General features: G+C 35.7%; 1 protein-coding gene across 1 annotated transcript in view; it reads right to left on the bottom strand.

The window, feature by feature from the left end:
• Nucleotides 1-4,764, bottom strand: part of LOC106470564 (calcyphosin-like protein) — a 10,792-nt gene extending 6,028 nt beyond the window's left edge. Inside the window, exons 1-2 of the mRNA XM_013931128.2 lie at nt 4,617-4,764; nt 774-920 (exon numbers count right to left, since the gene is read on the bottom strand). Of these exons, the coding sequence (XP_013786582.1) occupies nt 774-916 (143 nt within the window). The 5' untranslated portion in view covers nt 917-920; nt 4,617-4,764. The remainder of the gene's footprint in view (nt 1-773; nt 921-4,616) is intronic.
• Nucleotides 4,765-15,300: the final 10,536 nt, after the last annotated feature.

Here is a 15,300-nt window from a genome sequence, read left to right on the forward strand (position 1 = left end):
TATATATATATATATATATATATATATATATATATATAACTCTATAAAAATCATTTCTGAAGTGCGTGATCTAGTGTGACATATAACTATGATACAGAAACAAAACTGTGAAACATTGACTATCTAATACAGAGGCAGTATGATGAAACATACAATAAAGCACTACAAGATACCAGAAAAGAATCACTTACAATTCCAATTTATCTACAGCACAGAAACAAAATCTGAAAACTGTGAAACATTGACTATCTAATACAGAGGCAGTATGATAAAACATACAATAAAGCACTACAAGATACCAGAAAAGAATCACTTACAATTCCAATTTATCTAGAGCACAGAAACAAAATCTTTCTAGCTCATAAATAAAGATATGTTATTTTCAATAGAAATTGTCTAAAATAAAAAATGATCATGGAATGACTGAAGAATAGGAGAGAAAACTATAAGGAGGGTAACTGATAGAGGGAGCACGCTTCTCTCTAACAAGCTGAAACTTTCTTTTAAAGTATTATTTGTTTACAAATATTTCCTAAGTCAGATATAATTTACATATGAAATTACAGTTTTGAACAGTACTTAATCCTTATAAATGTTTAGAATTAAAACATTCTGTGATATACTTGTTAAACACATTAAAAACTTCACATAATTGTTTGAACAAAAAAAAAGAAAAAATAAGTCTTCACATACATCCTAGAATATACAAACAAGTATAGCATAACCACAATAATCACACAATTTAAAGGGATATTTAACAGATTGAGCCTGACCTTCCTAGTTCTTTAATCCCCTTTGCTCCTCTCTGCAGACATTGGTATCGCAACTTCTCTATTGACGTTGTGGCTTGGGTGGCCATTTTCTGGGCTTTTTGCTTCATTTCTTCTTCTTGACGGTCTGTTTGGATAGCTGACATGGTTCTGTTGAAATTAGTTGATGAATGTTAGAGTTAAGTTTTATTTATAAACTTTGTGCATATAGTTTTTTGTTGTTATTTTGTTACATATGTTCAAAATAGGAACTTTATCTACACACAAGACTGTATAGTCATCTTGCAAGGGTGTGGAAAATGACTCATACTATTACCTCCCACCTCATTCTTTGAGGTTTAGTAAAGTAAGAGTGGGTGTTTTATGGGTCACAGCTAGACATAGAAAATAAAAATGGAATAATAATAAGTATAGAAGTAAACAATTCTCAGAATAACCAGTACTAGACAAACGTACATGTAACGTCGCCCTGGATGTGATACATCCAAGACTTAATCTATAACCAGTACTAGACAGACGTACACGTAACGTTGGCCCTGGATGTGATACATCCAAGACTCAATCTATAACCAGTACTAGACAGACGTACACGTAACGTTGGCCCTGGATGTGATACATCCAAGACTTAATCTATAACCAGTACTAGACAGACGTACATGTAACGTTGGCCCTGGATGGGATACATCCAAGACTTAATCTATAACCAGTACTAGACAGATGTACACGTAACGTTGGCCCTGGATGGGATACATCCAAGACTTAATTTCATGCATATAGAAATAAATATTAATGTATAAAAATTTCCTGAAGAGATTCACGTTCCTATACCATAACAGAAATTACAACTAACAAAGAATATGTAAACCAGTTTTATAATTTGGAGGGCTGGTAATAAGCTTAACTGGCACCCAAGGCAGAAATGAAGACTGTGCCCCCTACTGACACAAGTATACCACCCTAGGTATCCATCCACTTATGTTGCCAATCCTCAAATACATGTCTGATAATTGGACACAGTTTCAAAGGAAGTACCACAGCAGTCACATTACTAAAGGAAAAACAGAGCACAAAGTCATTCAGATGGAGTATATTATTGTTATCAAACATGCATGTATGTTAATCATACAGACCATTATAGAGATTCGTTAGGAACATCAGCTGAAGTACAAGAATACAAGTTAGAATGTTACTTTTCTAGTTCCACAGCATTTGTCAAGTACACAAAATTAAATTAAGTCAATCTGTCAAATTAGGAAACATTTAAAAGCCTACAAGTTTTTATTTTTATAAAACTTGTTTTTTTAACTGCTAGTGGTTTTGAAACCTGAAAAAAAGTGCTAAATGGCTATTATTGTGTCTGTAAAAAAAAAAAGTGTTCATGCCTGGTTTCTATGAAAGATATTACTGGAAATACAAAAACTAAAGAAATACTCAAGGAACTCTGTCTTATTCAACTTATTTAAAATAGGAAAGATACTATCTGCATATGTTTCAAGGAACAAGAACATGGTTAGTAATGAACAGGAACATCAGGGTGTAAACAATTCTGATATTATTTTGGAAGAAGTCAAATCTACACTTAAGAAAGAAAATTTGAATTTTTATGATGAAAGTCTGTAGTAAGTTGGTCAACATTGTAAAAGTATTTACGTAAAGTGGATGAAAAAGGAACTTAAATTAACAACAAATATAAAGCAAAACATTAAACAAATGATACTTCCCTGGAGCATACTGATGTTTATTACAATAAGTGTACTTACAATCAAAAGGGACTGTTATTCTACCAAACCAAGTAGCCTGACAAAAAGGGACTTATTTTGTCAATACCTTACCAAGTAGTCTGACAAAAAGGGACTGTTATTCTACCAAACCAAGTAGCCTGACAAAAAGGGACTTATTTTGTCAATACCTAACCAAGTAGTCTGACAAAAAGGGACTTATTTTGTCAATACCTAACCAAGTAGTCTGACTCTGCTATAGATAAAAGGCTCAGGTGTTTTATGTGAAGGGAAAACATAAAAAAACAAGAAATGGGAGATACACATCGAGATAACTATTAGACACTAAATGCTTAGACGTGGTGAAGAGATTCGGTAAGAATTTTTAAGAGCTATTTATGGAAGTTCTATGTTCAGAGTAACACTATTACAGTAGAACATTATTTATCCATGTGCTTCTGGGGACAAGAATCCACAGATTTATTTGTAAATAAATTGTTACTGCAGGTAACTAGGATACATCAATAAAACACAGAAGACAGTAATAAATTAAAACAACATTTACAGAAAATAGATTTAAAGTGAGCTTACTTTCACACTACTCTTTTTTTTTTATATATATATTTAAATAAAATACAAATGTTATTTATGATATAGTCAGTTTGTTATTAAGCTTTAGCCAATTTCTTGTAGTTCTAACTGGAACAGAAACCCATTCTTGCTTTGGGTCTGCCATCTTTGTAAGTATACAGTCAAAATTGGTGGGCAACATTGTAAGTGCAATACATTTCAAAATGCATCTTTTAAGTGTGTGTGTTTATATATAAATAACATTTGTTTTATAATGCAGTGTTCAGTTTCATTAGAGCAATAGAGGAGTGACTGTACTACTGGAATAACTGTCAGGGTACTACAGAATCACTCTTGAGATAAATAGTTATAAGAGAATCAAATTGGGGGTGATAACCCAGTTTTAGAAAGTAACATCTTAACAGGGATGATGTGAAACTAGTTAAATCCTGCTAGAGGTTATCACAGCTACAGTACCTATTAACCACACAACTATAGTAGAGACATGACTAACTCAAAAACTGTATGGTAATGGCCTGTCACTTTGCTTGTTCCAATGCACATAATATTAAACATCTGAAATAATCAAGCTGAATTAACAATAAAGACATTATTGAACATATTTATATCACACACATACACAGAAAAACATATGTTATTACTGTTACTACAGTATTTTAGTACAGTTTGAATGGGCAATGAAGAACATTACAAGTTTAAAATAGTAGCAAATGTACAACAGTATGTCAAGGTTTTTTCATCTTCAGTTACCATGTAATACATTGTTCTTCCTTACCCACTCAAGTTGTCTTCAAATTTTATTGTCTGAAAGTGGGTTCTTTGTCATCAAGTATTCAAATAAATTTAATTTTTAATTTGAAAGTATTTAGATATGTACTTGGAAATGGGTTAATAGAACTTTACTTATGTTTCTGGTAAATCAAGATTGCATTTCAAATCTATACTGGAATACTAATAAAACTTTTGTTGCATTTACAATGTTATATACAAACTACAACGTAAATTACATTTATTCATAAACAATGGGCAAGAACTTGAAGCGCAATTTAACTTAAAATAAATTTTGTCCATACTGTCTGTCACAGACTACAAAAGTACAATAATACGTTACAACTATAGCTTAATTCTGCCCCAAAGAGGCAAAACCACACCCAGTGACCCACTTTACAAATTACATTACACTGACAGTGAAAAAATAATCAAACTGAAACAGTTTATACAATTCACCGTTTATTGAAGTTAAACTATTAGTATCACAACACACTAAATACGCAGCGGACGGACTTGAAAAAACAGTGCTAGACTAGTCCAAATATCGGCCTAACATTAGACTAGGCCTACTTAAGAAGTTTAATCAGAACCGGTTACAACTTATATATATATTATCAATAGTTAGTTTAACGTTATATCAACTTCATGTTCAAAATAATATGGTATTTCTTTTAACAAAAACGAAAGTATTATAACAACACACTTAATATATGTATGTAAATTTTGACTTCAATATAAGAATCTTTATAAATTAAATTCTAAATACCTAGCTTTCTAACGGTTTTCACCCCAATCTTCAACTTTCGTCTCGTGAAAGAAATTCTACCACTGCCCAAATATGTAGCGTGGTTCCGGCCTTCCCGTGATGCTCCACAGCCTTTTCTCTGCATCACTTGAAGGCCGGAACACGCTAAAATACAAATACAAATCAACGAAATGGTCGCCCTCTGTTGCCATAATTATTTACAAAGAAAGAGAGTGTGAAATTATACTTCTAATTTAAAAAAAAAAAAAGTTTTTACTTGTTGTTGGTTACTCTCTTTCTTTCTCTCTCTCTCTCTATATATAAAACATATGTCGCAAAATAATTTCATAAATAGGTATAAAACATTTTGTGCCGGAGAGCCAACTAAATCATAATACATTTCTGACCCTTGAATTTTACAGACGCAGCACATACAGGCAGCATTTTGGGCCTTGAACTTGTTTATAGCATAAGCCACTTATCAATTATGTTTGTATAACCAACTGGTATATTTGATTTATAAAACTACAATTGATAAAGTAATTGTAGTTGCCCTAGTGGCTTAGCAGTGAGTCTGAAGGCTCATTACGCTAAAACCCGAGCTTCAATACCTGTGATGGGCACAGCACAGATATCCAATACTGTAGCGTTGAGCTCAATAACAAAGGAAACCTATAGTTTAAATAGCAGATCCATATAATAAAAGTTATTTTTGTGTATAACTTTCATTTTTTATGCCATCACAGAATGATTATAATTTTAAAAGTAAAGCATTTAAACATGCAAATTTAATACTATAAAACATTGAATCTACAAGCTAAGTTTATTTTACAAATACATAGTATATTTTATTAATAAAAAAGTATACGAACATTCGTTATTGTCCGCTCTGGCCTAGCTACATCCTTGGAAGTTTGTCTAAAAGGGAGGGGTCGATAGGGACGAACATCGCTATCAAACTTGGAAGAGGCTACAAAATGGCAGTTCTTTGAGACATTTCTATTCAGGCCGGATTAACACATAATACCAAATTATGCCATAGCGTAGGACCCTCCCCCAGATGAATTGAGTGTGTGTGTGTGGGGGGGGGGAGCCACGCAAGGTCAATTCTTTTTTTTTCCTTCCCCAAGCTTTTTGTGAAATGGTGCTTCTCTTTTATAAAAGTATAGAAACAAAATTATTTCTGCCATACTGTAGTATGTAGATACTACATATCTTACTATTTTATAGTATATATTTATTATATACAAAAATCTCACATTTTACTAAGTTCTGATTCTACAACACTAATCACGTGATAAATTCAACCTGAGTTATGACTCTTTCTAGCTTTTCCTGTCCAGGAATTTATCTATTGTTTTGTGTAGTGAAAGTCCCATCTTTTGTCGCATTGTATATATAACTGTTGATCGTGCGAGTTACATTCAAATACCATTTATTGTTTTCGTCTCACTCTCATCATTTTGTTACTTGTTCTTTTAGTTTTGCGTGTTCACCAGTTTTTTCCGTGCCTTACTAAATAAGATGTATTATTATTATTTTAATTCATGCTTGTTTTATTCTGCAGGCCACAACTCACTGAAGAAGAATCAGATTGGTCTGAAGATGAGAACTGAGAATCCCCATCTAGCTTGAAGCAGCACTTTGTTGAACGTTGAGTGAAGCAGAATCAGATTGGTCTGAAGATGAGAACTGAGAATCCCCATCTAGCTTGAAGCAGCACTTTGTTGAAATTTGAGTGAAGGAGAATCAGATTGGTCTGAAGATGAGAACTGAGAATCCCCATCTAGCTTGAAGCAGCACTTTGTTGAACGTTGAGTGAAGCAGAATCAGATTGGTCTGAAGATGAGAACTGAGAATCCCCATCTAGCTTGAAGCAGCACTTTGTTGAAAGTTGAGTGAAGGAGAATCAAATTGGTCTGAAGATGAGAACTGAGAATCCCCATCTAGCTTGAAGCAGCACTTTGTTGAACGTTGAGTGCTTCCCTTTACTAAGACGAACATTTCAGAATTTCACTCTCCATCCACCCACGAGATAGCGGAACCACACCCTGGCCCATCAGACAGTGCTGGTCAAACTGGTCCTTCTCGAGCAGACCAACTGAAATTGAAGAAACACTTAGTATAGTTGACGCTCCTCACTGGAGGTGGCTAGAGACGAGTTACAGTTGATAGACCAGACTTGACAGCCTGTTATTATTTGCTTCTCAGAGGCAATGGAACAAACACGGCAAGTACGTAGTTTATCATCATGGTTAGCACGTGACATATCCCAGATAAGCCAGAACGTTTTTGTTACAAAGGGAGGAGCGTTGATGTTTGTGATAGAACAACGTCAGATAAAGAAATCATTGTCATGGTACTGCCCTACTCGACTGAGCATAAGAAGTAATCCAATTGGCAGCCAGATGTAGGGTCTCCAGCCTCTAGAAAGAAGCCAATAGCCATGCTTATCCCAGCTTTACAGCAATTTTAATGGAATAACATTCATAATGGAAGATTACCATAGCTGCAATTGGCAGGAATATCAAGGTGGAACACATCACATCTCTTTCTTTTAAATCTTCTTCTTCAAAAAAAGACTTATATCACTTTCTTAAGTGAATTAGTGAAGTAGCTGCCTGGAATTTGTGGACCAAAGAACAGATGTTTGTTATTAAGTTCTGTGTGGATTGGTGTTGGATGCTTTGTCATACATGGAGACTGAGTATCTCTAAAGCTAGCAGGCTATAACAGCAGAGTTGCATTAGTGATTTGACTCATTAGAGAATTGGGTTATCTATCAGGCAGCTTGCAAACGTAGTGCCTACAAAAGATTAGCTGCATACACTAACATAATAAAGCATATTCCAGCATGGCAACAGCAGATCGCAAAGATATCTTGGTCTTTAAGTTAGTGTAAAGAGTTCCTAGCGAGTCCGTCCAATACCACTTGGATATTAGAGATATCATGACTCTAAATGAAGCATTTCTGTTGCAACGTGGGATGAAATTGTAACTTTGACTCAATTTCTGGGACAAAAGAGATCTACAGTTGTGGATGCAGCTTCTCTGCCAGAAACACCACATTCGAATGAATCGGTCACACATTATAGAATGTTGAAACATATGGCGCCATGTAAGCAAACACAGTATGGTAACTTGGCTTGGTTCAAGTGGCCCTCAATCGAGCAGTCAAGGTATCCAGAGCATCTTCCCCCTCCACCTCCATTGATGATGTAAATGTGCAGGCACCTAGATCCATTGAATGGTATAAGAAACACGAGCTGTAACTGTAGACAATCTGGGCACTTTTCCTGTGCCTATACAACAGTCCAAGTGCTCACAGAATAGTCCAAATTATCAACGAAAGGCTCAGGAAAGAAAACAACAAGTGAATGCTGTCAAATTCACTAGGTTAAATGATCTAACCGCAGAACAGATCTCGCCAATGATTTTGGAGAAAACGGCAATTTGTCTGTTTCTAAAGATCTTGAGGTTTTGTAGAACTTAGTATGTTCTGGTATGTGCCTATACAACTAGAAGTATGTGAGTTAGGGGTTTAGTTTATGTTGTCAGCTAAGTTTCAGGCCAGCTAAGTTTCACTATCACATACACCACTACTCCAACCAGTTCTCACGAATGGTGGTTGGCTAATAGTGAAGGGTGAAACATGAATTTGCGTCAGTGTTGGAACCATAATTAAAAGTGCAAGAATCTTAATAGCAGATCTCGGTCTGATTGTTAGCATTTTCGGTTTAGATCTCCCAGCGAAGTTACCTGTTAGAATAACCTGTACATCATGTGAACTACAGCTCTATAGTGAAACCATAAAATGTCCCCCGAGGTATGTTCAAGTCATGGCCTGGACAAGTGAGTGTCTAACACACACACAGTTAGTTTGGAAACAATGGCTGAAAGTCAAATTCATTATTTTCTAGCAAAAAAAGAACAAAGAGTGTTGCCCTAATAGTTAAATTCCATAAAACAAGATATGTGGTGTGTAATTGTAGAAGAAAGAAAGTGAATATACCGGTAGGAATGATAGGTATAGTTCATTAAAAATAACTGAAACCAGAGAAATGTCCTACTAGCTAGAACGCAGACTAGAACCTACTAGCTACAACACAGGCTAGAACCTACTAACTACAACACAGGCCAGAACCCACTAGCTAGAACACAGACTAGAACCTACTAACTACAACATAGATTAGAACCTACTAGCTAGAACGCAGACTAGAACCCACTAGCTACAACACAGACTAGAACCTACTAGCTACAACACAGGCCAGAACCCACTAGCTACAACACAGATTAGAACCTACTAGCTACAACACAGGCAAGAACCTACTAGCTACAACATAGATTAGAACCTACTAGCTACAACACAGGCCAGAACCTACTAGCTACAACACAGACTAGAACCTACTAACTACAACACAGACTAGAACCTACTAGCTACAACACAGACTAGAACCTACTAGCTACAACACAGGCAGGAACCTACTAACTACAACACAGACTAGAACCTACTAGCTACAACACAGACTAGAACCTACTAGCTACAACACAGACTAGAACCTACTAGCTACAACATAGACTAGAACCTACTAGTTACAACACAGGCAGGAACCTACTAACTACAACACAGACTAGAACCTACTAGCTGCAACACAGACTAGAACCTACTAGCTACAACACAGACTAGAACCTACTAGCTACAACACAGACTAGAACCTACTAACTACAACACAGAGTAGAATCTACTAACTACAACACAAGCCAGAACCCACTAGCTAGAACACAGACTAGAACCCACTAGCTAGAACACAGACTAGAATCTACTAACTACAACACAGGCCAGAACCCACTAGCTAGAACACAGACTAGAACCCACTAGCTAGAACATAGTGTAGAATCTACTAACTACAACACAGGCCAGAACCCACTAGCTGGAACACAGACTATAACCCACTAGCTAGAACACAGAGTAGAATCTACTAACTACAACACAGACTAGAATCTACTAACTACAACACAGACTAGAACCCACTAGCTAGAACACAGGCCAGAACCCACTAGCTAGAACACAGACTAGAACCCACTAGCTACAACACAGACTAGAATCTACTAGCTACAACACAGGCCAGAACCCACTAGCTAGAACACAGACTAGAATCTACTAACTACAACACAGGCTAGAACCTACTAGCTACAACACGGGCCAGAATCTACTAACTACAACACAGGCCAGAATCCACTAGCTAGAACACAGACTAGAATCTACTAACTACAACACAGACTAGAACCTACTAGCTACAACACAGACTAGAACCCACTAGCTACAACACAGGCTAGAACCCACTAGCTAGAACACAGACTAGAATCTACTAACTACAACACAGGCCAGAACCTACTAACTACAACACAGGCCAGAACCCACTAGCTAGAACACAGACTAGAATCTACTAAGTACAACACAGACTAGAACCCACTAACTACAACACAGGCCAGAACCCACTAGCTAGAACACAGACTAGAACCCATTTACTAGAACACAGACTAGAACCTACTAGCTACAACACAGGCCAGAACCTACTAGCTACAACACAGATTAGAACCTACTAACTACAACACAGACTAGAACCTACTAACTACAACACAGGCCAGAACCCACTAACTATAACACAGGCTAGAACCTACTAGCTAGAACACAGACTAGAACCCATTTACTACAATACAGACTAGAACCTACTAGCTATAACACAGAATAGAACCCATTTACTACAACACAGGCTAGAATCCACTAACTATAACACAGGCTAGAACCCACTAGCTAGAACACAGACTAGAATCTACTAACTACAACACAGGCTAGAACCTACTAGCTACAACACAGACTAGAACCCACTAGCTAGAACACAGACTAGAACCCACTAGCTAGAACACAGACTAGAATCTACTAACTACAACACATGCTAGAACCTACTAACTACAACACGGACTAGAACCTACTGGATACAACACAGACTAGAACCTACTAACTACAACACAGACTAGAACCTACTAACTACAACACGGACTAGAACCCACTAACTACAACACAGACTAGAACCTACTAACTACAACACAGACTAGAACCTATTAACTACAACACAGGCCAGAACCCACTAACTACAACACAGACTAGAACCTACTAACTACAACACAGACTAGAACCTACTAACTACAACACACACTAGAACCCACTAACTACAACACAGACTAGAACCTACTAACTACAACACAGACTAGAACCCACTAACTACAACACGGACTAGAACCCACTAACTACAACACAGGCCAGAACCTACTAGCTACAACACAGACTAGAACCTACTAACTACAACACAGACTAGAACCTACTAACTACAACACAGGCTAGAATCCACTAACTACAACACAGACTAGAACCTACTAACTACAACACAGACTAGAACCCACTAACTACAACACAGACTAGAACCTACTAGCTATAACACAGACTAGAACCTGCTAACTACAACACAGGCTAGAACCTACTAACTACAACACAGGCTAGAATCCACTAACTACAACACAGACTAGAACCTACTAACTACAACACAGACTAGAACCTACTAACTGCAACACAGGCTAGAACCTGTGCAGCAGTATACGTCTCTGACACTATAATAATGAGAATCGGTTATTTTCATATTTTTAAAATTAAGTTTTGAAGCTTTGATCAAGCACTTTGTGGGTTTTTGTTCTTCTTTATGGTTAAGATATTTGCATGAAAGCTTGTGTGATATAGTTTTACGACAGTGTATGGAGAAGCTAGGTTTTTGTTAAGGAACCTGTAACCTTTCTGTCACTGTTTGTTTTCACTTACATACGAGAGTTTTAACGATACTGCCACAGCTAGTATATTCATATGCACACATTTTACTACTGATTTTTGCAGGGTGTAGAGAAAACATAATATATTTGTATAATTTTTTAAATTTCTGCATTGCATAAATTAGGTACTTATATACATCTAAGTACACTTGAAAACAGGAAGTTCAACGTTGTTAATTTAGTTTCGTATTTATTTATTCCCAGATTTGAATATTCACAATTTAGGTATAAGAATGACGTCACATGTCAATAGAAGTATTTATTAGGTTTTTGAAAAAGAACACGCAATGTTTTTATGAAAAAAAATATTAAATACTGAGTCAATCTACGATATGTACTGCCTCCATTGGCTCAGCGGTAAGTCTGAAGGTTTATAACGCTAGAAACCGGGTTTAGATACCCGTGGTGGGCAGATCACACATAGCCCATTGTATAGCTTTGTGCATAACAACAAACAAACGATATTTACTAAATAACTGAGTTTTTAAATCGTTACTTTCAGTCCCTGTTAAAAATGTCCGTGTATTTGTTGTCTATAATTAGGTCACTGTAATAAACCGTGAACGGAAGAATAAAAATAAAACCTAATTAATTATAAGCTGACCGTCAAACATCCGTTGTTTTGTACCTAAATCAATGACCTTTTCCACGCTATGGTTCGTCCCACTTTACTTACACAGTGTCATACTCGTTATTTTTATAAGCTGGTCACTTGGAAATCAGCATCACTTCCACGTGGTCTCCTAGCACCGAATTTACTTACATTAGGTGAAGCTACGTACCCTGCAAGTTATCTGGCGAATCGAACACAAACAAAATGGTGTGGGAAAGTTTGGTAAGTCCTTGAAGTTTTTGTCGTCAAAACTACCTCAAACAGCTCAAACTAGCCACTTCGTAAAGAACGCTTATTCCACAGAAATACTTTTAAACAATTTGTGACGTTTACATCATTATTAGAACTGTTTCAAATACTGATACAAATATTAGAACAGGTTAGATAAGTGATTGATTTCAACCTCAACTTTTTAATAAGACAAATGTTTCTGTTTGTTTACTTTTTAAAGGCTTAGATTTTTAACTGTAACTGAAATATCGAGTTTATTTTTCTTCATTATAAATTACACATTTTTTATATATTTAATTCCCTAACGGTGTTAAAAGTATGATCCATATGTGGCGCCACCTTCATGTACGTAGGTTTTGTTGATCTTTTTTTTTATTTAGTTATTCCTCATACTACCTACAACGATATTATACCATGATGTAACGTCGGACCAAAGTGGGGATCTTAAAACTTCCAGGGGACTTGGATACCCCCTCCACGTATCTCACCTCCAGCTTCCACATACTGGTCATATTGTGTCACTAGGAGGAAGGCTAACTCTGGAACAACATCCTGGCCGTGGTTTGACTAAAGCATTAGATATTGGTCACGTTGGGTCATTAGACGGAACTCTGACACCAGATCAACATCCTGACCATGAGCTGACTAAATCCCTAGATATTGGTCATTTTGGTTCGCTAGATGGAACTCTGACCCCAGAACAATATCCTGACTACGAGTTGACTAAATCTCTAAACAGTGATCAATTTGGGTCACTAGATGAAACTCTGATACCAGATCAACATCCTGACAAGGTGTCAACTAAATCACTTGGTGTTTTACCAGATCAGATATTGGATGAACATTTTGCAGACGGATCAAACATACCTCAAGTTGAAGGCCTACCTATTAACCACTGCAACGTTCTAATTGATGGAAATCAAGTCAGTTGTTTTAAACCCGATGATGGACATTACGATAAAAAACTGTAAGTTGTGAAGAAAATCATGCTAACCTAGAAAATGTATGTATACAATATTTAGTTGAGTCGACATTGAAATATTGTTTATCAATCACAACAATCTAGGTTTCTGTGACTTGCTAATCGCCAGATAATTCTGCTCTTCTTGGATGGGATCAGGAAGAAATAATTACATTTACTCTTTACAGTTATCTTATAAGTTTCAGTTTAGAAAGTATTGTCACCAAGAAATTTATACAATTATTTGTGTAAAATGAAATAAAATTGACTGGAGACTAACTAAGAATTATTTAAAAAATTTGTTTGTTTGTTTTAGAGCAAAGTCACAGTGAGCTATCTGTTGCATATACTACGAGGAATCGAACTCCGGGATTTTAGACTTGTAATACTGTAAATTTACAGCTTGCCCACCAGAGGGACAACTTAAAAGGACGATATGGTACTTAAAAAACAAATAAAAAGAATTTCAATATAAATAAAACATTGGTAGTTGAGTGTTTTGTTTAAGTACAGAATAACGTTTATAGTTTGTACGTCTTATGAAATCGGTGCTTCTTACAGAGAACAGCTACAGTACCATTTTCCAGCCCTTCCTCGTGTTTCTTCAGGAATCAGTCGCTGTACCACTTTACAACGTTACACCAGAAGGAGGTAATTCTAGCCTGCGGTGTTTCTACATTAAATACATAATTATCACATTTTCTTGGAAAATCTTCAAATTGGTCATAAAAACTTTTTATTGTTATTTATAAAACGTTACCTTTCTGGCTTTCTCAGCATGGAGAGTGCTGAACAAGGTCCTGTTTCATTGGCTCTTCTGGCAGTATTTCTACGCTTTATCTTGCTCTTTCTTTGATAACCAGTAATATATAACTTTGCAGAAACTCTTACGATCCCACCCCATTTGACCATAATCTTTTCTATCTGTTAAAGTATATATCATTTTGAATGCTGATAACCACCATATTCGAGTTTTATTGATGCACGCTAATCTTGAAATAAGGGGGCGGAATTTTCTGTAATGTTTTAATGTAGATCTTCGAAAATAAGTTCTTTAAAAAGTTATTTTAAATACTGTAGTTGACAACATACACAGTATAAAGTGCCAAACTTTTAACCTCTTTCTTTCGTTCTTTTCCCCAATATTGTACGCAAAATACATATTTTTGTTTGTTTTCGTTGAATATTATTTTTAGGAGGACTTTAGGATCGTTATTTAGCCCGTGTGTAGAAACAGATTTCATTTTGCGGACTCCTTTCTTCATGTATAACACAGACAAACAGTTGCGATACATTGTTCAAGATCCGCCTCACATACAACAGTGTTACTTTGATGCTCGCTGCAGGTAAGACTTTTGTTGTACGATATTCACAACACACACACCCATAGTACCTTAATACGTAGGTCTTGTGTTGTACAAAATTCACCTTTATACAAATGTGTTAACTTGATGCTCTGTGAAGGCAAGTAAAAGTCCATCAAGTATTTATTTACACAACAAAATATATACAACTTTGATGGGTAGTAGTAAGTAATAACCATTTAAGTATTTTCTAAACGTTTTAAAACGTACAGTTTTATTGGATAGTACGAATTAATAAACCATCAAATATTTATTTACAGGATTTCAAACGTAAATTTTTACTGTATAGCGTTTATTGACACAATTGAATATGAAAACTTTTACTGCCAAGTAGGAAGTAATAACACACCAACTATTTATTTACATGGGTTTTACTGGAAAGTATGATGTAATAACACATCATGTATTTACTTACATGGGTTTTACTGGAAAGTATGATGTAATAACACACCAACTATTTATTTATATGTGTTTTACTGGAAGGTATGATGTAATAACACACCAACTATTTATTTACATGGGTTTTACTGGAAAGTATGATGTAATAACACACCAACTATTTATTTATATGTGTTTTACTGGAAGGTATGATGTAATAACACATCATGTATTTACTTACATGGGTTTTACTGGAAAGTATGATGTAATAACACACCA

Source organism: Limulus polyphemus, unplaced genomic scaffold (assembly GCF_000517525.1).
Source record: "Limulus polyphemus unplaced genomic scaffold, Limulus_polyphemus-2.1.2 Scaffold4088, whole genome shotgun sequence".
Classification (NCBI taxonomy): Eukaryota; Metazoa; Arthropoda; class Merostomata; order Xiphosura; family Limulidae; genus Limulus; species Limulus polyphemus.